A 24,983-nucleotide genomic window follows, 5' to 3' on the forward strand; every position below is an offset into this window, starting at 1 on the left:
CAAAGGACTTATGGTTATTCATACACCAAATGTATTCAGACCCTGTAACTATGCCCTGTACCTCCTGCAGCGTGCTCAGTGCTCCTGGATGGAGATGCATCAGTTCATTGGTGACCTTCTCACATCTGGAAACGCCTTAAAGGATCAGCCAGATGTGCTGAACGCAGCATGGGGTATGCCACCACCACCACCAGCAGCTGTAGCTATGGCTGGTGCTGGTGCTGGTGGTGAGGCTCTGCGGTTCAAAGGTGCTTCACTGGAACCTCGAGCTGGCCGGGACAAGCCTGAGGCCGAGGCGGGCCGGCGGGTCCAGCCTGGGGCATCGCAGAGGAAGGGAGAGCCCAGAGACAGGAGAGAAGGTAAGAGCTCAAAATAAGGATGCCTCAGTCATTTCGTTGCGTTAATTTTCATTGTAATTCATATTTTTATTTTATGTCTAGATGTGCATAATGCCTGCACCTGCCCTGGCTGCCCTTACTCCACTTGTCCAGCTTCCTTTGAGACTTTAAAACCCAGACACTCTTTGTCCTCGCCCCCACGCTCGGATGCAGTGTGCCACCCCAAAGACCTCAGCAGTACCGCTCAGATGAGTCTCAGCATGTGCTTACCAGACACCACTGAGCCGAGCAGCACCACGTCTGAGCTAGAGACCAGGGCATCCAGCCGACCGCAGAGGGAGCCCGCAGACCGAGGGCCTCCGAAACCAGACCAGACTCCCGCTCCCAGAGCGTCCTCGGGCTCTTTGTCCCACCTCTCCATGTTTCCCTGCTTGTGTTGCCATCGCAGCCTACAAACCTGCACCCAGATACTGAGCCACCAGGAAGGCCCAGACTCCCCGTTTTCTCACGCCCATCATTTTCGTCACCACCACTGTCCCATAACGTCTTGTTTACCCTGCCCTCAGCTCGCCCGCTCTCACGCTCCACAGCTCTCTGGCCCTTTTCCCTGCCTGCCTTGCCAGCGCTCCTTTCCTACCTGTACCCAGGTCTGCCACCACCAGCACAGACAGACGCCCCCTCAGCAACAAGAGGACAGCGGCAGGGCAGCTGCGACCATGCTGTCGCTCCATCCCTGTATGCACTGCTCTGCCTCTTTTTCCAGACCGTCCCAGTTGCTGCAGCACCAGCGCTCTGAGCACGCTCACAAACCACCCGGCTTCCTCTGCACAGAGTGCGGTAGGGCCTTTAACTCGCACAGCAATCTCCGAATCCACCTCAACGTGCACACCGGTGCCCGGCCCTACTCGTGCTCTGACTGCGGGAAGAGTTTCAGCCAGTCGGGGGCTCTGAAGATCCACAGGCGGATTCACACAGGTGAAAGGCCATATTCCTGTCGATTTTGCGGCAGGGGGTTTCCCCACCTGGCAGGGGTCCGGGCCCATCAGAGGACCCACACAGGAGAGAAGCCGTACTGCTGTAGCCAGTGTGGCAAATGTTTCACCCAGTCAGGGGCTCTTAAGATCCATATGCGCATCCACACAGGGGAGAGACCCTTCATCTGCAGCTTCTGCGAGAAAGGCTTTTCCAACCGCTCCGGGATCCGCTTCCACTACCGCACAGTCCACGGGATTACCCCCGATCACGCTGGAGAAGCTGGAGCTGGGGACGCGTATCGGGGACCAGCAGGCCGTGGTTATCCCCCTGGGCGTCCCAGGACTTATCCTCAAGCCAGCGTCGGGCTAAATACACCTAACGGTCAAGAGAGTCATTTGCACACCGCTCCAAATTCCAGAGAGGGTTCGGTGTCGACCGCTGCTCATCACAAATCTCAGTCAGAGGGAGCAAACCCAGGCAGCAGCAGAGAGGGGCTTCTGTATGCATGTGAAGACTGTGGCCTGCGTTTTAAGGACGCCCCGTCCCGGAACAGACATCAGACTCTGATGCACTACTCCTATGAGGGAAGAGAGGAGGAGGAGGAGGAGGAGGAGGAGGGGGGGCGGCAGAGGAAAGAGTCAGGAACAAACAAGGGAGTCCGCGATAACAGCGCGGAGTGAATTCATGTCGTTGGTACATTCCAACAGGATGAAGATCAAAACGCCAGAGTAAATTGTGTTTAAAAGCCAGTGTTGAAATAATGTGTGTAATATATTGTGTAGTTCGGTATTGGTCTTTTCGATTTGATATAGCACTCAACTTTTCGAGCTATTATATACAGTAGACTTAAATTACAATAACATGTTTATAAGGAGAGATTCTGTGTGTATTATATTCAGAAGCTCAATCATGTCAGTTTTCATAACTGTTTTTTTTTTTATTTATGATTTGATAGAAGTTAGGATTGATTGACATTTTTCTATTAATGAGGTATCCTGCTGCCTGTTTGTGCGGGTCCATCACTGCTACCGGCTTCCAGTCGGTTTTAAAATAATCTTAAACACCTTGCTGCTGCAATCACACACCAGGCAAACTCCTAAAGTATGGTTTGGTAATGCAGTCGATTTATTGTGCCTTATTCAGCAGTGAGCGAATTCATCACTAAATGTGACACCACAAAGCTTGTGAAAGCAGTTCTAGAAATTAAATGACATTTTCGAGGGTCTTTTGGTAACATTTTTTGACATAATGGAGAACTACCACTGTCACCTGACCCTTATTATATAAATGCCTTGTTATAGGAAAAAAGTACAATTTTCTATCTTCTTTTCCTTTAAGTGTGAAAAACAGCAGTCATATTAGTTGATTTATGTTAAGTTCTTTAGTGATTTAATTTTAACTTGTATTTTCCATTGGACTTTCCAAGGCATTGGCAATTAAGTCAAATTATGGAATATAGAGTAGATTTAAGTTGTTGTACAGTAGCTAAAGCCTAACAAATAACAAGGCCACATACTAGAATAGTTTTAATGTTAAGGTTTTGTGTCTTGTTTGAGAACATGCATCGCGGTATGTTCAATGACCGGGGCTTTCATCAGTGTAGATGAAAGTCCTCCCATCATAATCACGACACCACTTCGCCTGTTGTGCCTTTCTGTGTTATATTACACGCCAAGCATTTATTTAAAAAAAAAAAAAAAAAAAAAAAAACTTTTACTATGTATGGATGACAATTATCTGAGGAGTGAGAACCAGCAGACAAATAATCACACAATCCAATACTGTTTAAAGCTCAAGAGAGCCACCTAGTGGTTACACATAGTTATAGCAACAATCTCGACCACTTAGTTACAGTGTACCATTTACTGTATAGTGCTTCTTAAATGTTTTTTTAAACAAAACATGTTGAAATTATACATTGTGAATACAATGTTTTGTGAGGACAAGTAACATATTCAATCAATATTCAAACTTTTTTTTTTGCATTAATCTGTTAAATACAATGAAGCATACATTGCTGTATGTGTTATCTCAAAGTGCAGCTTGTGATTAAACATTTCATCTGAGACACGACTGAACCTGTATTCACTCTGTGCATCACAGGATACTTCCGCTGTACAACTACATACTTCCTGGAAGGAAACATTTGTGTCCATATGGCTCTCGGATTATTGTGCACAATGAGTTGTGTATACCCTCATGTATGCGCCGTGATCCAAAGTGACTTCTCAACTTTGGGTGCATCACTCAATAGAAGTTCAGCTCTGTCAGCATTAGTACTCTAGTATGGACAACACTTCTTGTCCACTTGAGACCCCCCCCCCCCTCACACACACACGTGGTCCTCTGGTCCCAACACACATTTTAGCTCAGGAGTCTATTTTTCTTTCTCTGTGTCTGAGCTTGTCCGTGTTCACAAAGGCTCCTCATATGTGTGCTTCTGTAGTAAAGAGTCCGATGACTTGGGCTCAGCATAGACCACGGTGACCGGCCGGGGGCCATTGACATGTAGTGCAGGAGTGCAGTAGCCATTGGAAAGCATCCTGTGTGAGGGACAGTCATACTGAGTGTGGCTGGATGGCGTCCTGGTACCAGCGGTAGGTGCTGGTACAGGGGGTCCATGTGTATTGCTGTGACCGATCCCTGTCAAAATCGGTAGGTTGGACTCGGAGGGCTGCTCGCTGAATGGCGTGGCATACTCAGGCTCTGGGGGAAGAGGCTCGGCGTACTCCGGCAGGTTGCCAGGAGTGTCATAGTGGTTGAAGGCGAAGGGGGTGGTGTAGCCCTCATCTGAGGAGGGTCTGAATGTTGACCCAACCTTCGGTCCAATAGTTGCAACAGCAGGCTCTGCATAGTCTGAAAGGACAAATACATTGGGGAAACAGTATGAGATTGTATTTCTTTTCATCTGAGATGCAACAAACATTGGGATTTTCACTGATCCCCATGCCAATCAAAAACCTTATCAGTTTCAGCATAGCCGGTGGTACTGTCACTTCTGTAGGCACTGTCAGGTCTGACAAGTTACTTGTCCCAAGCAAGAAATAGTCTGGTGCATAACCCCCGTGGTGAATAGTCTCTTTTATTATTCCGGTTTTTAGGATTGAACAAATGAGAAATAATGTGTTAATTGGAGAGCTTTGGAGGTGCTGGTAGGTTTTGGCTTTTGTTACCGTTGACCACAGCCATGCTAGCTGTTTCCCCTTGTTTCCAGTCTTTGTGCTAGGCTAAGCTACTAGTTGCAGCCATATAACTGTCTCCAAGACCGCAAATGTTTGCCTCAATCACTGAATCAGCTGAATGCATTTTCACCAATATCTTTGTCCTTGTTATCACTTACTGTATCTTGTAGTGGTCGCTATTTTTAACTCTTGGTTGCAATCGAGTGTTTTATCATGCAAGCACTCCTTATTCTTAGTGTGTAAATAAAAGTTTCATGTAACTGTCAAATGAACCAGGATTTAAGTATAATCTTCAAAACCATTTGCTTACCTTAAAGTACCTTTAAAAATACTTTTCTATTCTAAACTCAAGGTTCACTTGTTTATCTATTCCCAAGCCTCGGAATAGCTAAGTAAGTGAACCTTGGGCTTGAACATTTTTCCAGAGTACAGGCCTTTCTAAGGTCAAGAATGAACCTATAATGCACATTTCAAACAGCCATGCCAGAAAAGATTATCCCATTTGAGTTCTATATCTTTAAGACTCTTATTTATAAAATGTATAAGACAGGGTTAGGATCAGCCAATAAGGGAAGGAAACATCAGGCATTTTATGAGCTTTAAAACATATTGGTGCATCCCTAATACTTCTCTATACTGTGGTGAACAAAATGTTATTAAATGGGTATAAAAGAATCAACTGTACCGCATAGCGGCATCCTTTCATTAATGGGAAACTTTTAGGATCAATTGCTTATTTGCATCTTCAGTTTCTGAGAAATGCTTCTGTTCTACTTAATAGCAGTCTCATATTAGGCCAATGTTGAGTCCCTGCGTTGGATGCTTGGCCACCAACAATGTCTCCTTTAATCACAGGGATGGGGGCTGACAGCGCTGCCCTCGGATCTGACCAGACACTACTCTCCCCAAGCAGAAGAGGCTGTGGTGTGGGAGGCCTAGACCTTACACAAGAGCCCACAGGGAGCCTCCGAGCCAGAGCTATTTTAATTAGACAGGCTATAGTGAGGGCTATGATTGTCTTAGCTTTGACCCTCTGTCCTGTTTATCACTGGACCACTCAGGGAAGGGCCCCCTGGCTGGGGGAGGAAAAGAGGGGAACTGGTGGTGGTGGGGGGGCTGAACGCTCTTTATCGTGCTCCAATTAAAGGGTCTCTTTCAGAGAGGCTCCGTGGACCAAAGAAAGGAATGTTTATACTGCGTCTGGGCGATGGGCTGAGCCAGGGGAAAGAATGGACAGCCCGTGGAGAGAGCTGTTTGCCTGTCAGGCCTGGCGTGAGCTCCTCAAACTGACCACTGAAGCCACAGGCTGTTAGAGCAGGAAAGATGGAGGAGGGAAGGCAGAGCTCACGACTTGAGAGCACCAGTAAACTCTGAATTGGCAATGAAAGGCAGACGCTGATGATAACAGTGGTAATACTGAGGCACAGCAGTGTTTTCTGTTGAAAAAGTAAGCCATGTTTCTATGAATTCTCACCATTAAGAGGAGGGCTAGGTAGAGCATCATGGACATTTCGCTCCAGAGGGTAAGAGATGAGCTCTGATTGTGGGCAGGAGTGACTCTTTGCCTGGAAACTCTGACTACCTGCTTGACACACAAACACACTCAGTCAGAGGCTTTTTAACAGAAATTATAAAATTAAAAAATAATGGAAAATGTTTAAAGAGCACTTGACTTACTTGTGGTTAAGGAGTACTTCATTTGTGAATCTTTTTTCCTACATGGAGAAGGAGATGAACGCAAAGAATGATGTACATACTAGATTAGTCAATGAATCTAAATAACTGATTAGTTGTTTCGGTCATTTTTCAGGCACAACTATTTTAAAAAAGACGATTAATTGAAAAAAATACTGATGAACCAATAATAAAAATAATCATCAACCTCAGTATCTTTGCCAGTCACCAAAAGTACTTAGGCATGAATAAAATAAAAGTTTTTAATGTACAGTGACAGTACTCCATGTGTTATAAATCCATTCAAATCAGCGTGTGTGCAAACTGTACTTGAAAATAAATGGTCAACAGTATTAAAACACAGTACCTTCTCTTCCACCAGACTCCAGCCAACAAACAACTGCCGCATGTTATCAGCCCAAGGACCACTCCAACTGCCACTATTACTGGCTGACTGGAGCCTACAGCAACATAAGCGTCTGAGTAAGTAAACAGTTGTATAAGGGTGAGGCAGGAATGCAGTTTATTGCAATGTACACAGCGTTAAGTGTGAATATATAATAATGTTTTCACTGATCTGACATGTATTCTTCCTGAAATAGACTGGCATTAATTCCCATTGTACACAAATGAAATGACAAAGCTATGCAAGTACACACTCAGTCTGGTCCCCACTAACACTGGCCCCTCTGTGGTGGAAGGAGGAGTGGGACTGGGCCGTGGTGTGTCCATGTTAACATTGATGGATGGAGATTCTGTTGGACCGGTAGGACAGGGCATCATAATATCAGGAGTACAGACATGAACCCACTGCTAGACAGATCATGTAAACAGAGATACGTTGATTCTTGATAAGTAGCAGTAGTAGTAGTGAGATCACCCACCAGCGGCTGAGCGGGACCTTGGTGTTACCTTGGCAACAGGACAGCCCAGGACTTGCACCTGAGCTAACGCTCGGCCATGCCAGCTGAGTGGCTGTAGCCGGACAAACCGAGCCACCACCGGAGGGAAAAAGCTGTTGAGAACCCTGAGGTGGCCATCCGTATAGGTCTGAAACACCTGGGAACCATGACAACCAAGTTACAGAGGGACACCAGGATGCGATATTACGAATCCCACTACGGCCACGCCAAGACCCACCCTTCAATAGCATTTATTGGCCAGGCGTCCATGAGAACGCAAAGTAACGTAACCCTATTTGTTCAGCCAGGGGATAAGACCTGAACTTCAGGTCTTATCCCCTGACCGATCGGTTATCCTAACCTTAACCACTCAAGGTGAAATGCCTAACCCCAACCAATCGAGCTGCTTTGGAGGGCGGGTCTTGGCGTGGCCACAGTGGAATTCGTAATTTTGCCACCAGGACGCCTAGTATAGACTAGGTCTGCTCGATTATGGAAAAAAAATCCTCATCCCGATTGTTTTGGACAACATTGAAATCACAATTATTTAACAGGATTACTCATTGACTTTTGGAAAGATGTAGCAATTATTGAATTTAAAAAACAGTACAACAGTTAAACAAATCAACAGTGAAAACATCTTGAACTGTGAAATTTCCCTTAATACTTTTCCCGTTTGAACTTTTTCTTCTCATTCAGAACACAAGACAAAATAAGAGCTTACTTGTAAAAGGCAATGTGCAAAATTATCGTTTTTCTCGATTACTCTGTTTTTGTGATCTTTAGGAGCCAAAATTCTAATCCCAATTACAAATTTGATTAATTGCAAAGCCCTAGTTTAGACTCAGTTGCCACATGAGTACCACCAAGTGAACATCAGTGAGCATGGTACAATGCCTACCTTTTTTTCTTTGCTGAGAGCACCTTTGTATAGCTTCCAAGCCTTTCTGTCCTTGCTGAAAAAAAGACTGTAGGATTCTATGTAGTACTCGTTTGATACCGTTGTTATTATTCCTGAAAAAACAGAGTGCAACATTTTTTTAGTTCACCATAATACTGTAACACACTGTGGACATTAAGATACAATCTTTTGGTAAAAACTATTTTACACAAACAAATTCAAAATACTATTCAGTAGCAGAAATTCATTGTTGGTTTGGGTATTTTAATTTTGCATATTTGTAGACAATAGTATCTATCAGAGTTATCCTTTAAACAGCTTTACGTATTAGAGTATATTAAAATGCTTTTAAATAAGCATATTTTATACACACACACACACACACACACACACACACACACACACACACACACACACACACACACACACACACACACACACACACACACACACACACACACACACTCTAATTTTAAAATGGTTACCTGTGATAGTGCTTCTATCACTCAGCCCCAGCTCCACCCATGGATTTGGATCATTACCGTCTGCTGCCCAGGGTAGGAACTCATGGCTAGAATCCATGTTTCTGGAGGACCAGAACATTGTGTTTTCATCCCGGAAAGATGAGGCATTTAAACCAGAAACACTCAGGATGTTGTTGCATTCTGTTTAGGGGACCAGAGGAAAGTGGTTCATTATGTAACCCAGAGTGCTTTTATATACAGCAACATTAGCCACTTTACTACAAAGCGTGTATACTTTACTGCAGAGCCTGTTATACCATAGTGAAATTAATAGAAGTTTATGGATGTCCGGAAGGGGGTCAAAGAAATGTCTTGAGCAACGGACGTCGGTAATGTAAATAAGGTCTTACTTGTATTAAATGGGTTAAAACATGCAAAAAATCTGGGTGTGCTATGCTTACAACATGTAGTGATAAATGGCATGTCTTGCTCGTACCTTTGCTGAAGAGCAGCTTCTTTTCTGATAATGATCCCCTATCAAAATAAGGAGAGTTAAAAAGGTCAGTGCATCTACGTAGATATACATTAAATATAATCTCATTTTGAACTCAGCCACTATGACATAATGTGATCTCTTATTTTGAGTTCAAGAAAAGCAGACACACATTTTTGAAAGGATTCCATTGGCAAAGGTGGATTCATAGAGTGTAAGACTTTTCCCACGGTTCACAGTGACACGGCCTCCCAGACTATCAGATGCAGCTCCAGCATGGACTGCAGACTTGCACAGGACTGAGGTCTATAGCAGAGGGGGACACATGGAGCCCTTTCAGACATGAAGGCAATTAATAACTTGTGCTTTTAAGTTAAAAAAAGAGCCTAATACAGCTTGAAATGTAATGTGGATTACTTACATCTCTGTAACCCTGTTCAGAGTTTCCCCAAACATCCCCTGTGACATTCTTACACCCAGCAGGACAGTAGACACTGAGAAACAGCAGAAGAATCCATGAGAAACACTCACTCCTCAACTAAAACATAATCTATTATGGGAAATGTGGATGTCAACCACTTACCTCAAAAGCTGCGAGCTAGAATGAGATCCTCGTTGTAAACAAGAAATTAGATCTACAACAGCAAAACAGACAGAGATGTAATTAAATCAACACTCTTGAGGACTAATTCAAACTTTCCTAAATATGTGTTGGTGTGGGACCCAGTAACTCAGGCTTACATAATACTCAACCACGCACAAACAGATTCTGTGTGAGAGGGTATAGCATGCTCTGCGTGTGCTATATTAGGGGATGAGCGCTCATCGCTGTTGATGTGAGTAAGCCCTTTGTTACTGTCACAGTTCACGAGTACAGTGGATGGTCCTCGTGTGATCACGATTAACAGACAGTGGCTTGTATGTCTGAACACGGGCTTAGCTCCAGACACTGACGGATTTCATAAACAACTCCGGTAAAAAACAGGAAACTATGATACATACTGTACAGTACGGATTACTTCATCCAGACAAAAGGGAATTATCTCTAAGTATAGACTAGCATTCAGACCAAACAAGTCCACATTGGTTATTTAAATGATACACAGGAAGAACTTTAACCATTGTCTCATTTGAATCGGTACGATCCAGAAACATTTAGATATTTCTGTGTACATGTTACAATCTGCTGTTGTGTTGGTAGAGGGAGTTAAACTACTTGGACTTTATAACCGCTAGATCAACAGCCATCTGGGTTGCAACAAACACACAATGGTAGTGGGCTTGCAGTGGTTAACACGCTGATGAAGAGGAGGGGGAGGGAAAAAGAAATCCAGCCACTCAAAGCGACAGACTGAAGCCTGAGGGCCTCACTCCATTCAGCCTCAGAGAAGGAGTCGGACACTTGCTTTCCGAGCAAATACGCCAGAGCAAAGATAGCGATGGAGGATGAATGCCAATAAGAAGTGACTCATGGACTCACAGCACACACACACACACACACACACACACACACACACACACACACACACACACACACACACATCAACACACAATGCACAAGGACAAATATTCACACAGACATTGGTGTTAAAATTACACCAGTGTTAACTTGTAAATGAGCAAATTTGAGAAATTCAATTCAAACTATATATCAGGCATTTGTAAAGCTGAGCTACCGCAGTAATAACTGAACAGCAGTGTAACCACAGATGTTGGTAATAAACAACTTTTGTATACTTATTTTAACCATGTAAGCACTTTACAAATAGCAATCAACAACTTACAAACGTCTTACCTGGATACTGGTCTGTGGCATAGGACAGTAGAAACCCTCGTCCAGAGCGGTGTGGGCCTGACCTGAAGGTTATTGTCACTTCATTGCTTTTAAATGTCACATTGTTCAGGGATGCATCAAGCTTCCCACACACTGGACCTGTGAACACACAGACCCACAACAACATTTGTAAAAGCACATTAACACAAATACTTTGTTGTTTCCAATGCCATAATGTATACAGGCGCCGGCACAAACAGCATATTACATGTTCGAATAGTGAAATAGTGTCAGTCCCTTTGTCAGCATCTATCAACAGATAAAGATGATTTAAGTCAGTCCACTAGTGTTTTCCTGTTTGTTTCCCATAACGCCAACTGTATAGTAAAGAGCAAAGCCATGTAGACTGCATGTAAGAACACCTCTCCAGCAGAGAAAACTACATAAAAATCGTGAGCCAGGTTCTCAGGAATCCGATAATAAACACAAATGGCAGCCTAACAAAAAATATTTCTCTCTCCTGAATCTCTCAGCCTTCATTTTGGTGTCTTGTCAAATTTGTATGCCCTCAAGACATGACTTGATACACCTGGTTGGAGAACGTGCATGTGTCTGTTACAAAACTGGGTTCGCCTCTTTTGTCAATGTGTCAAAGGAATGGCATGCCCTGTGTGTATTCCACAATCATGGCTGGCAGAACATCAGTAATGACATGGGACATCAAAAATCCATCAGCGGCGAACAAGCTTACCCAGACTGGGTATCCCGCTCTTGTCTGTGATCACAAGAGAACCATTCCTGCAGCCTGCACTGCTCTCAATGTCAAAATCCCCAAACAGCAGTCGCAGCATTCGCCCCTCTGGCACTCGAAGCCTCCACTTACACCAGGTGTTACTGGGGTAGGTGCCCGGGTAGTTCTGAGAGGCCAATGTGCCAGACTCTGTGCCCAGCAATGTATGTCCACAGCCATTACCTGAAATAACACAAGTACAATAAGGAGGCTGTGATGGGAAAATCCAACATTAGAACATGTTTAGGGACAGTTTCATTCCAAAATTAGATGCCAACCACTTGCTAAGGGATAGTGTCTTTAAAAATGTTTTCATGTTTGACGGTCAAACACTTTTTCACAAAAAAGCCATTTTCCATTTTTGAGTAGCAAAGGATCAAGGTTATTAGTGTTTTAAGTTAAATCATTAATGTAACTCACTTCTTATAGTGTACGAGTGCTGCTTATTTTTTTTTTATTATGGATTAATCTCATTTTCTCAATCAATCATTTGGTTATTTAAAATGTCCCTATGCGTGGCCAGGATGGCCCAGTCGGTAGAGCGGGCGCACATGTGCAGAGGTTCGTGCCTTGGCGCGGGGGTCCAGGGTTCCTGCATGTCCTGCATGTCCTGCTCTCTCTCCCCCTTTCATTGCTTTCCTATTGTTTAAGGCGGAAATGCCCCAAAAAAATTTTTTTAAATGTCTCCATGGCACAATTTTTAGGAGCCCAAATTGGCATATATTCACGTTGCTCGTTTTGTCCGACCAACAATTCAAAACCCAAAGTAGTTCAGTTGAATGTTATAGAAGACTAAAGAAACCAGCAAATATTCAAATTTCACAAGCTGGACGTAGTGAGTTATTAGCATTGTTTTCTCATTGTTATTAGCATGACTTAAAAACAATTAACAGATTATCAATAGTTTTGCCTATTAATCACCTGTTGATCGACTAATTACTGACCAACAAGACATATTTATTTCTCACACAGCTGATGGTTATCAAAGCATTTTATAAATAGAAATTTCACTTCCAAAGCATCTGTGCCAGGCAAAGAGTTATAAGCTAAGCGCCCCAAGCTTAAATAAAGCTAAAATCACCTAACCGCAGACAGCTTCGTCATTGATTCTCAAACTAAATACACAGAATATTAAGCGCTTTGTTAATGCACCATTTTGGAACAGATGAGTAATACGTCTGTTCTGAACATGCAGAGCAGACCATGCAGGGCATGTTTATGCTCTTCTGATCATAACAGTAAGATGACACAACTGTCTGTCATGAGACAAATTATGTTATGATTTGGCGCTATATAAATAAAATGATCTTGACTTAAGAGAAAAGGCCGGAAAATTGCAAATGTCTCTTTTTATTTATTTATGTGTTACTTTCCTTATGAACACTGTTTTTCTTTAAGGTTGATTCATTACATCCTCTGACCTGTGGTTGCCGTGACTAACATTTTAACGGGAACGGAAAACACAAATATTTAGATCCTCTTACACGTGGGTCACAGAAAATAAATGACTCAATTCCTACAGTGGTCATACAGAGATAAGTGCTGTGGGGGCGGCAGACAGGCTCAAAACCTACCCCAAAAATGTCAAGTAATGACGTGTTCCAAGAATGGTCAAAACTTGGCACCAGGGTCCATGTAAAGCCTACGCATCATCCCTGTCCTTGTCTTCCTTATAAGGCTCCTGGAGATTTGTTGAGGGGAAACAGGAGAATAACCTTCCACTCACCCTGTGTCACACACATCCTGCATCACACCAGCCGTTCCCCTACTTCCCAACAGCTCTTCAGCTCCTGATACCATAAACCTTTGGATGTTATTGCCCCTCCTCAAGTTCCCAAAGGATTCCCTGGAAATGCCACAGCGACATACTGCAACCATGGGCAACAGAGCATGGATCTGTCACCTTCCGGTGGGAGGCCACAGAGGCTGCAATTCTTGGGGAAGTTCTGGGTGGCTGGTAATCTCTCCCTGCTCGCTGAACCCTTTCACCTACAGTCTGTTTCTAGTTTCATACAGAGAGGATATGTGTTTGGCCTGTTCTGACCAGTTTAGAACATTTAGAAGGCGAATTACAGAAGTCGACCTGGGTGGCAGGATAGCAGACACTCAATCAAAAGCAGCCCGGCAACATTGTTTTTCCACTTGAGGCTTTGCTGGCAGGTCTTTACAGGTCCACACTAGCAGACAGGATCTTCACCTGTGCTACCTGTCACTATATTGCCTTAACCTGTCTTGTGTGTCAATCACAACATTACACCGCCATGGCTAAAATGTTTCCCCCATACCCTGGCCCCACCAAAGCTCTTTGCATATACTTGCCAGAAAGCAAAAAGTGATTCAGAATAAGTTATCGACCCTGGACTTAATCGTCTTCCGATGTGAGGAAACCAAAATGCTAAAGACAGACAAAAAAGATTTGTGGTATGGCTGAATGTTATATTTCTAAGGGGCAGTTAACTGCTTTTCTATTTGTCTGTGCGTATGTATGGTCACTGTGATTTATACTGCATATCGACTTGTCTGCTGTTCAGAAAAAGAAAAAAAACCTGTGGGAAAGGTAAGCTGCTGGGATCAGTAGGTAAACATGCACCAGGGAAGAGTATGTAAAGAATGCCACCATGACCTCACATGGTCGACCTTTGCGCTTACTTCTATTTGAAATACAGTATTTTGCCACGACCTAAGCACATAGTATAGTGACTAATGTAAGTTTCTTGTGGGTCATACCATAAAAGTAGAATTGACAGCAGAACATATGAAAACCGTTAGGACTTGTGCATTACACAATACAAGCCTAGAATGGTGATATCAGTTAGCATAGCTGCTAATGTAAATTTGAGGTAACGATAGTAGCACGTTTGTATGGTAATGACTAGCTGGCTTAGATAGGATGCAAATGTTGTTTCAAAGCCTGTTGGTCATTGGTACTTATCGCACTTTTGCCAGGGCTTTTAAACTATGCCACTATAACGTTACCATTAAGTTCCAATAAACTAGCAATTAATTTGTTATTAGCTATTCGTGACCATTAAGTAGTAACAGCAGTAACGTTAACGTTAGTTACAACAGCTAACAAGATGTTTGAAATAGTCTCGCGTAACACTCTTTATCTTGTCAAAAGCGTTAACAAAATAGGTTTTTCTTACCCTCCTGGCCGTGAACACCTAAGGAACAGACGAGAAAAGTGATACAGAAACCGGTAATGAGAGACTTCACAGGATCCCAGATGTTTTCACACTTTACAAGCATGATTTCCAGAGCTCCGCGTGAAAAAGTAAGGTGCAAGCCCCGATGGCTCGAGCTTCTAGCCTCTGTGAAAAGTTATAGTATAGTAGGCCTACAAGGTACTGGATATTTACTATTGGCCACGAGACGTAAACTCGACCTCTCATTGGTTTTCCGTGAGTGCCAATCAAATAATCCCAAGCATTCAAACCAACAAAGTCTAATACTAATACTTCATAAAGAAATGAAAAAGGTGACATTTTGCGTTCAAAAGTCAATATGGGTAACCTAAGATTCTCTATACAGTCTCTTGTAAAAGCAACATTTTGAACATTTTTGCTCCTGAAATAGTCTATTGTCTGTGTAACTTTTGACACACCTACATCACTTTACACTAAGTGCAAAGCCTGCCACCTGCCGTTGAAATACAGGCAACAACAACAACACGCAACAGCATTGAACAGCGTTTATTGCATGACAAACCAAAAAGAAAAGGCCACACAAGTGGGAACTGAAACGACGTTTTGTTTTTGAATCTAAAACCTACGTGGGAAGCGTCCATTAAAAATATATTTTAGACGACTTCCTTTTGGGGGAAAAAAACATGTGTTGAGGCTTGAAATCTCCCAGCATTTACGGTGCTATGGCTCAGAGCTCAGATGTAGCTCAAACCAATCCGTGCGCTTGCACATACGAGCAGTTTGACCGATTTACACATCGCGTGCGAACTAACCGCTTCTCGTGACAGCGGGACAGATGCTTCTCAGGCAAATGCTGCCTTCACTGCAGGAAGCAGCACGGCGCATGCTCTTGTGCCTTTCTCACAAGCAAGAGGATGAACTATCCCCAGCTGTAAAACGGTAAGTAAAACTACGAAAATATGCTTTAAAGTATCAGGTAGTGTTTCAGAGTTTTAGTGTAGACTCGGTGGGTTGTTGTGCACCCTCTGCGGGACGGGGGCGCGCGCCGTCGCACCGTTGTTTGCCGGGGTGTGCGTGCTGCCGCACCAACAGACGTCAGTTTGAGTGGGCGAAGGAGGGTGAGAAAGGCACGCAACTGTCCGTGTAGGAGTATGTGATCCAACAAGGGCTACTTGAGTTAGTGTGTAACATGATGTTGATCAATTTATAGTCTGCTTTTCACTGCATGGAAATGTTGTTTACCATGGAATTGACCTAACAGACAGTTTGGTTATTTCTCCTCCATTTCCCTCTATGCTATGACATTGTCGCCCAGTGCACTGGGTCTATCTAACGCCTCAGCTGCTGCTTGTGTAGGACTGAAAGAATATTATGGACAGAATCATACTAGAAATAATGCAATAACAGTTTATTTATTATTCTGTAACTGTTTACCGAGGAGGGAGTTTACATTTCTTTTTTACCCTAATTCCTAATGACCATATACTTCAGTGGACACTATATACATTTGACCAAAATTAGATTGTTATTTCTCAACACCTACATTTCCAGTAATTAAAGACCTTACACTTTATAATTTAACTGTATGTAACCATGCTACTGAACAACAATGACAGCAGGCACAAAGAAATAACTGTGATTTAATGATTTGCCTAATATGACTTGTTAACAGCATACTGCAGATATGGCTACATTTGTTCAACAGGTCTTTTATTGGTACCATACTTAGAAGAAAAGTGGCCTAAATGCAACAAAGTTGGATAACACAGTGCTGATAAGATTTGATTTGAGAATTGCACTCTATAAATTAAAAACATTTATGTCCACTGTGGCTATTATATTGCTGCCCCATTTTATTTTTTATAATTCTGGCCTTATAAACCCAGGTTTTAGTCAAAACGGTAAGCTGTTGTCGCATCATCTAGTATAATATTCATGTGCATTCTCAACAGCAATATAGGAAGCAAGTCCTGCCCGTATGAGGATTATGTAATTTTAAACCCAGTACGGTTACAGTTGCATGCCAGAAAAGACTGTGACTTGTGTGTGCATTAAATAGTATCACTGCGTGCATGTGTGTGTGTTCTGGATGTTAACATGCGTGCTCGGCCCTCTCTGCGTGCAGCTCTGTGGGGAGGGGTGATGGCGGGTGCTGAGGTCGCTGTGTCTTCAGGGGATCTCATAACAGTGAAGGAGGAGGAAGGGGAGTCCAGTGGCAACAACCATAAGACTCAAGTCATCCTGCATCTGCAGCCCATCCTGCATGGGTAACATGGCTTATATCATTAAAGGGCCAGTAGATGTGTTGCATTTACTGTGTGACACAATAGAGAGGCAATTGTAAACAAATAGATAGATTTATATAAAAGTATAGACATATATTTATCATGATGATAGTTTTTCTCCTAAGCAAATCTTATGACATTCTTCTACATCACTGCTGTTCATATTCAGTTTAATGCAGGCTTAAGTCAACGAATACAACAGTAAGCTATGTGGAGACAAAGAAAACCACTGACATTTCAAAAAGGGTAGATGTGCAGTAGCTAATCACATATTTTGCTGTAAACTTCAGAACTAGTCCACTCTCACTTTGCATTAAATTATTATTCTGTTAAACATGATAATTCTGTCGCCCTCTGCAGGTTAAATGATGACATTGCTAACACTGGCACTACAGTCTTGGCCATAGAGACACATCATGGTATGTGACATTTTCCCTTCACTGCTGGCATTAAACTACAACAGGAATTCCTGTGAATGCTATGCATGAAGCAACCACTTTGTTGATACAGTATACTTAATTATACTTTGATTAATGAACATATTGCTTTGCTGTTCAGCGTATAATAAAATCCCACTGTGTGATTGTTAGAAGACAGTAAAGCAGAAGGAGAGGAGATTGAGTATGGCTACCCCATCACCTGCGGAGACAGCAGAGCTGTGCTACTATTTAAGAAGTTTGTTTGCCCTGGAATCAACGTCAGATGTGTCAAAGTAAGTTTACTCGGTTAACTCAACCAGACATGATTACCTTTACATTTTGTCCGTCATATATGTCTCATTCCTTTCTCCGCATACTTTAAAAAAACATACATTGGGTTGTCTTCTTCTTTTACAGTTCAATGACCAGCTCATCAGTCCCAAGCAGTTTGTACATCTGGCAGGGAAAGCCACTCTGAAGGACTGGAAAAGGGCCATCAGACTGGGAGGGGTAATGCTCAGGTAGACTTGTGAAAACCAAAACACTATGTTTGTCTGTCCTCTTCCTCATAGCTGCTGACTGATGCTAACTGTAAATCTGCATGCCCTTTAATTACTTTGTTGCATTGGGGTTAAAGTGTCAGACTTGAAACACCTCAGTCTAATGAAGTCAACAGCATATCTCATTCGTATAATTTGCACTTGCATCAAGTCTGTCTGCGTTGGGGTTTGCCAATGCATTCCTGAGATAGTCGGTAAGCAGCGTTATTATGATAGCAGGATCAAATAACTCGCAAGCAAGCTGCTGACTGAAACTCACATGTTTGCACTTGTTCTCAGTGTTACTGTGAGGCAATATACCGACTCAATAGGCAATATCTGCTCTTTTCATCTTTATTCCTCCAGAGGTCAGATCAATGGGCTTTGTGTCAAAAAAACCTCTGGAAAGCTATCGAGATTGTTCAACATACTCAATCCACACTTTTCTTGAATACTCTGTAGTGTTCTTTTAACCTGCCTCACCCCCTCGCAGGAAAATGATGGACTCCGGCCAGATAGATTTCTACCAGCATGACACCGTGTGCAGCAACACCTGCCGCAGCACAAAATTTGATGTGCTGATCAACAGCACGCGGCTTCCTCCGGGGACCTCAGTGCAGCTGAGCCCGTCATGTCTGGCTCTTGACCTGGTTGGAGGACAGGTGCCTCCCCTGACAGGTAGATTTCAGTTGGCATTTACTGTTTGATGTTTTTTTTCTCCCACATATGCTTGGGCTGCTGTTGGTATTATTATATGATTGAGACGATGGAGAAAAAAAACCTTTGAAGCCATCTGGATATGATTTAAAGGAATTTCTGACACAAGCTGTTGGAGCTCAAGGACAATAAGGAATTAGGAAATTACCTGAACATTAAAAGCAGTCGGATACCTTTTTATAAACAAACCCGTTTCCCTACTGAGAAAGCACTGCACAGAAAAAAATATAACAATAGTAATAATAAAAACAATTGAATTTCCTCTGCAGTCTTCCTCCTGCCTACTCATGTTCAATGGAAATATGAGATGCTCTCTATTTACAGTATATCCCTTTTTGTGGTCATTCAGGAGAGGCTGTGCATGATGCAGTAGAGGTAGAAGAGCCTTTGGAGGAGAAGTGCAATGCAACAGCAGTGTGGCGCCCTGGTCCAGCCCGGGAAGTAAATCACACAACAGCCAACGGACATGCTGCGAAGAGAAAGAGAGCTGACACACCTGGTAAATGTAAAAAAGTATACACGGGTGCTTGTTAAACAGGATGAGGAAGATATTTGAATTGACTGATAGGAAAAATATATTGACTTTCAATGCTGAATCAATTAACCTTTTTTGGACAAAACCAAGGAAATAAGAGCCCTCTTTATACATCAGCCTTATTTAGCATTCATCACGTAATACTTGCACAATATGCTACACAGCAGGAAACTACTCACCTGCAGTGCTCCACTGTGATTTCTATAGGAAACGCCACATGTTCTGTTTAAAAGCTTTGTAATCCGGTAGTTTACTGCAGTTTTGTATTGGCACATCATGTTATAACCTCCACTGTAAACTCATGGAAGTTGCGCTTACTTCTGGTATTAACCACTTTGTCAGCGGACCAAGGGCAATGTCCTGGAGGTAAATTTGGAAAGGTTATAAGATACCTCTCTCTGTACTATTGGAGGAGACACAGGTTCAGCCCACTGACCTTTAGTCCTCCAGAGGCCACGCATTTGTAAGCCATGTCCTTATAAAAGAGGCGGCCCTTAATTTGCAACTTTGTATCTTGGTGGATAAAAATGTTAAATGGTGAGGAAAAGAAACTCGGCTTCATCATTGCATAAATAATAAATGAAAATCTGCAGAAAAAACAATTGACAACAACTGTGCATATTAACATCCCGCTAACTGCAGTCTGTCTGTCCGGGGTGTCTCGCCTCCCGCAGCCACTGCTGCTTGACACCTCTGATACATGGAGCCAATGAAACCTCTGAATCTGCAGTTGTGCGATGTTCTGCCATTCCTAGCAGACTGACCTTAAAAAGTTGCTGACTGCTAACAGGCAGAGAGTCACATCCTTTTATATTACCATTGACGGCATCTGACATTTTTAAATGTGACTTTTTCTTGCAGGGGCCTAATCTTTGATTTAAGGGCTTTTAAAGGTGACCTGATTAGGCATTGTTCCAGCTGGACCACAGTAGCTAAAATAGCCTCAAGTGATCATTTGTGTGAATGGCAAATGGCGGTATCGCTTGTCACAAGGCTTAAAACAAATTGACAACTCTCAGGAAACAGACTTGCTCCTCTAGCTCCAGAAATGTGTTTCTTTCCATTAGTGTACCTTTCCGACATCGAGAAATACATGAATTTAGCTTCAGATAGCTGTAAATGGGATTTGGAATATTTTCCGTGGGTATAGTGCATTTATCTTGACAGAAATTTAAGCTAAGGTGAGAGTGGGCATATTTCTTTCAAGATAAGATATCAAAGCCCCTCTGACATTTTATCACTCTAATATACTCAACTTCTATTTGGCTCAATTTTGTACAGATCCCAAGTAATTTTTCAGTCTCCCTCCAATCTGTCCTGTCCTCCTTCCTCATCTCTTTCTAACCCATTTTCCTGCTCTTTCCTCTCGACCTCTATCACCCATTTAACATCCTCTGCTGCACCTCTCCCATTTCCTCTGTCTTGTTATATCTTTTTTTCATTGTTTTTCCAACCCTGACATCTTTCTATGTTTCCCCTACTCAATTTATTAAAGTCTTTCAAACCTTTTACTCTTCAAATCTCCCTTCCAGACATTTCTCTGCCTCCATACTCCTTCTCATTTATCCCACATTCCTTATATAATTTGCTTTGCTTTGCTTTTTATTCCCATTGTGTCCCATCTCTTTTACTGTCGAACTCTACAGCTCAAATAGGAATGCATACGTTCTCACACATACACAAATCACCTCTATGATGCCACTTTCTCTTATTTCTCTGAGGCACTTTGTCATGTTTTCCCCACATATCATAATAATGTCCCACCAAATTGACCTTCTCTAGATGGAGTACTGAGCCTATGGAAGGGTGTGGCAGACTCTGGGCTGATGGGCGAGGTTCTGTCCAGTCTCCAGACTGAATTATTAGCCACTCTTAAAGGAGTGGAGGTTCGCAGTGAGAAGGCCAACCTGCAGGAGACGGGTGAGTTCCCACAGTGGGACCCGGCTTACCGGACTGTGAAAAGAATTACTCTCAGTCGAGTATAAAAGATGTAAATCAAATTTTACAATGATTTTTAATAAAGGCTCCAGCAGCTAGATCTAGTTTGAGAAGGAAATTCATGGACATTGATTAAAAAAAAGAAGAAAAAAAAATGGTTTAGAAATTATGTGGACAATCATATCAATCATTCAAGCCTTTTAGCTGACTCTTGATGATTTTGTTTCGTCAGATGCCGTCATACTTAATTCCCTGTGTAAGATGTTTGGCCTTTTAGACTCAGTGAAGCAAGCTCTGGACCTGAAGCGCAGCCAGGATGAAGAGAACAAAATCCATAACAATGTTTATGGTGAGAAAGCTGTTGATGCAACGCACATACACATACAGTGATATCTCAGTTGATTATATCAACTAATATGCAGTTTTCCCTCAGTGCCAGATGAGATGTTGGAGGAGCGGAGGAAGCAGGGTTCTGATAAAAGTACCTCCTGCAAAACACTGCCCTTGAAACACCTACGACCTCACAACCCGTCAAACAGCCGGACCCACAACTTGCTGTCTCCCGTCAAAACAAGCCCAGTGATCCAGCCTCTCTCTGCTACCGGTTTATCTGCTGCAGCTTACGCTCAGCTCACCATCAACCCTCAGCTCTTCTCCCTTTTCCCTGGCTCCACTGGCCAGCGCCACCATGCCAGAGCTGGCAGGATGGACAGGGACGGCTATAATGCCCTGCTGGAGAGGGAGCAAGAGCTTGGTGAGACAGGGAACCAGGACAAGCTTTGCAGGCTGGGACAGGAGGGCGTGGAGGGAGAGGACACCTCAGGGATCCACAAAGAGCCTGTACTGAGGACTGTTAAGTTTGAAGAAGACCATCACCTTAGAATCGAGGAGGTAGAGGAGACGGAGGGCTTGCGTGATATTGAAAAGGTGGTTTTAGGAAGAAAGGCTTCAAAGAAACATAAAAGTAAGTGAGGGAGAGAGACAATCCCAAAAGAATGCTGGACTAAGGGGGGAATGTGCCTGAGACCTGAAGACTAAACAACGTTACTTGGTCAAACTGTACTTTTTTTTTCTTGTATTCTCATATATACAGTATACTGTGGTTACTGGTGTTACAGGCACAGATTTGTTCTTGCATTGAGACATTTGAGAAGAGCATTTTGGATATGCTTTTCTAACATAGAGCTAAAATTATTCATTGATTGGTAGACTGACAGAAATGAATTAGTTTGATAATTAGTTAAATTAGAATAAGTCGTTATCTAAGTAAAAATCCCCAAATTGGGTTTTGAACTGTTGGTTGAAAAAAAATACTAAATATTTTGCAATATGAAGCCGTCACTTTGGGTTCCGGGAATTTGCAATGGGCTTCTTTTTTTTTTTTACTATTTTCAGATATGTTATAGACTTAAAGTGATTAATCAGCAATACATAGTCAGCATTTTAATTGATCAAGAAGTAATTGTTAGTTGCAGCCCTAAAACAAAGACATATCTCTTGTCTATTGAATATAGTATATTAGGAACAGTACTCTGTGTAAGTGTTTCAAAATGAAAGTCAGATAAATATAATATTTGGTTCTATTTATGATCTTTGGTGATAACATTTTCCCTTGTCTAAAAGTAATTTGCAGGTGTTTGTGACACATTTTTCCTCATACTTTAATAATTAGTTTATACTACTATTTGTAATTGAATATTTTGGGAGTTTGTTGAATTTTAGATTATTTGGATTTTGTGAACTATATCTCACTCAGGCTTGTATTTAGGCCCTTGTTATAATGCCTAAGACATGCCTAAGATCTCTGCACCTGGCACTCCCTGTCTGAAGAATAAATTCTTCTTCATTTTTGACAGTGAGAACTATTTATAAAGTAAGTATTGTGACTGTTAATGTGATTGCTTTATGCAGAGTTTTACTAAATAAAACTAAATACATCTATCTATCTAATCTATCTATCTATCTATCTATCTATCTATCTATCTATCTATCTATCTATCTATCTATCTATCTATCTATCTATCTATTACAGGGGAGAAAACTGCTGTTCTGCGGTTTCACCTGAAAAGCATGTCAGATTTGTGGTCAAACAACAATCACTGATGTCAAACAATCATTTTCTATTCGACAGACGGTTGAAATTGATTTTTGTGATATCACTGTTTGGTGTGTGGCCGGTAGTGCACCATGCTTTAAAGATTTACCTCACAGATAGCAGTGTAGAAGCTGTCCTGTGATTCACTGTTCATTTACTTTTGAAGCCCCACACTGCATGCAAAGTGATAGACAGTGATGGTTTGGTAGCCAGCCTTTGACAACTTCCCTCAGAACTAATAATATGTTATTATAAATCCATGCACAACACTGCCTGTGCAGATGCAGTTATTTGTTATGGGGTCATGAGTGGCAGCTGATGAAATACACGATAAAATGTCTTTTATCGTAGTGCAGCTGTCAGCATCATGTGGATGCCAGTCCTGTTGTTTTTTTTTTGCAACATCCTGTTCGGTTAACTGCAAATTAAACTATCATGCAGTTGAAAGGATTCAGGCCAAAATGAGTTGAATACCAGTTTGCAAAATGGCTGCCATGCATCAAGCAGGTGTAATTACAGGTGTTAGCCCGACAAACACTGTGCTCCTTTGGTTCAATTAAGTAATTTGCTGAGCAATCCATCGTTCATCTGTCATTCAGAGCTAACAACATTAGAGACTGAAATGTGCACTCATGTTGGAAGCCTTAGATTTCCACACCTTTAATGTTCGCACAGGAAAACAGAATGAATGATGAATAGCCTGCATAATGGCATCTTGATCCAATTGGGATTCCTGGATCCACAGCTAAACGTGCCAGCCCAGCCATGTTTTAACACCAGCTTGGTTCATGCAGAGCAGTGGCTGCAGCATCAGCACTTGTGCAACAATTCCAAAGGTGAATCTCAAAGCCTGTGTAATGTTGTAATGATATACGAGAGAACACCTCGCAACATCGGGCTAGTGTCCCACAACTCAATCAATCAAAAATACACAACTGTAATGCTTTTAAACCTGTTATATAGGACTATGACATGGCAGATACATACATGTACATGTCAAAGTCACAGTGCTACATGAGTGTTTGCACAACACTGTACATAAAATTCATTCATTTATGTCAGGTATTCTCCACATACTGTGGGTAGAGAAGAAAAATGTCACCTCATCAAATGCAAATTCAATGCACACAACATGACAGACTATCTAATTTATGGAGAAATATGCTTTGCAGCTGTCATGAGGAGGTGTGAAGGCAGTGCTTACCTGCCTGTCCTGTATAAAATGTGGCAACCTCAGCCACTAATATGACAAAAACAAGTAAAGGTGCATAGCTGGATTAATTAGACTTTAGATAGCTGATATTATTTTAAAACATAAGAATTACTTTATCATTGTTAACACAGAAGTGACAAATTACAGGGGTTACTTACTACCACAAAGGCATGTAGCTGGCGCAACCTGTTGTCAGACTGATTATCCCATACGTGTGATGCTGGGTGCATGGTGACAGGTTTTAGGAGCTGCTTGGCAGTGTATATTAACAAATGTCTCATTAAAATTAACACAAAATGGATGAAAAGGCAGAGAAAGACATCAGCACACTGTCCCTGTCTCCACAGATACACACCGACACACATTGACACTTGTTTTTGTCTTGTAGAGTGACATTGCATTGACTTACATTTAGTCCCTGGAGATGTATAACCATGAACCACAACCACTACATAACCCAAACTCTGAACACTGAAAACCAAGTCTCAATTCTAAAATGTATTGTGGAGATGAAGTTTTTGTCCCAAAATTGAGCATAAATCCACATAATTTGAACAGTTTTTTTTTTTTTTTTAAAGTAATCCTTACTTTGAACTTTAGCTA

The 24,983-nt window shown here is 42.2% G+C and overlaps 3 protein-coding genes across 6 annotated transcripts in view; 2 read left to right on the forward strand and 1 right to left on the reverse strand.

The window, feature by feature from the left end:
- Positions 1–1,993, forward strand: part of si:ch211-79k12.2 (zinc finger protein 835) — a 2,353-nt gene extending 360 nt beyond the window's left edge. Inside the window, exons 2-3 of the mRNA XM_028580793.1 lie at positions 71–359; positions 441–1,993. Of these exons, the coding sequence (XP_028436594.1) occupies positions 71–359; positions 441–1,993 (1,842 nt within the window). The remainder of the gene's footprint in view (positions 1–70; positions 360–440) is intronic.
- A 1,653-nt stretch (positions 1,994–3,646) lies between these two features.
- si:dkey-34d22.1 (discoidin, CUB and LCCL domain-containing protein 1) lies at positions 3,647–14,847 on the reverse strand. 3 transcript variants are annotated; one of them, XM_028579595.1, is made up of 16 exons: positions 14,640–14,725; positions 13,068–13,174; positions 11,455–11,676; positions 10,725–10,862; positions 9,513–9,564; positions 9,351–9,423; positions 9,102–9,235; positions 8,933–8,970; positions 8,458–8,637; positions 7,973–8,085; positions 7,054–7,228; positions 6,829–6,924; positions 6,537–6,630; positions 6,173–6,210; positions 5,970–6,080; positions 3,647–4,169 (listed from the first exon to the last, which is right to left on the reverse strand). In XM_028579595.1, the coding sequence occupies exons 3-16, from the start codon at positions 11,552–11,554 to the stop codon at positions 3,727–3,729; spliced, it is 1,785 nt and encodes a 594-aa protein (XP_028435396.1). In that variant the 5' UTR covers positions 11,555–11,676; positions 13,068–13,174; positions 14,640–14,725; the 3' UTR covers positions 3,647–3,726. The 3 variants fall into 3 exon arrangements, with proteins under 3 accessions (XP_028435396.1, XP_028435395.1, XP_028435394.1); XM_028579594.1 differs by lacking the exon at positions 13,068–13,174 and having other exon boundaries at positions 5,970–6,077; positions 14,640–14,847; XM_028579593.1 differs by lacking the exon at positions 13,068–13,174 and having other exon boundaries at positions 14,640–14,847.
- LOC114556606 (glucocorticoid modulatory element-binding protein 1) lies at positions 14,834–22,992 on the forward strand. Of its 2 annotated transcripts, none has more exons than XM_028579596.1 (10): positions 14,834–15,578; positions 16,765–16,906; positions 17,285–17,343; positions 17,515–17,636; positions 17,761–17,864; positions 18,376–18,560; positions 18,949–19,098; positions 20,917–21,054; positions 21,305–21,421; positions 21,506–22,992. In XM_028579596.1, the coding sequence occupies exons 2-10, from the start codon at positions 16,782–16,784 to the stop codon at positions 22,042–22,044; spliced, it is 1,539 nt and encodes a 512-aa protein (XP_028435397.1). In that variant the 5' UTR covers positions 14,834–15,578; positions 16,765–16,781; the 3' UTR covers positions 22,045–22,992. The 2 variants fall into 2 exon arrangements, with proteins under 2 accessions (XP_028435397.1, XP_028435398.1); XM_028579597.1 differs by having other exon boundaries at positions 17,518–17,636.
- The last annotated feature ends 1,991 nt before the right edge of the window (positions 22,993–24,983 follow it).

The sequence above is a fragment of the Perca flavescens genome, chromosome 6 (genome assembly GCF_004354835.1).
Source record: "Perca flavescens isolate YP-PL-M2 chromosome 6, PFLA_1.0, whole genome shotgun sequence".
In the NCBI taxonomy this organism is placed as follows: Eukaryota; Metazoa; Chordata; class Actinopteri; order Perciformes; family Percidae; genus Perca; species Perca flavescens.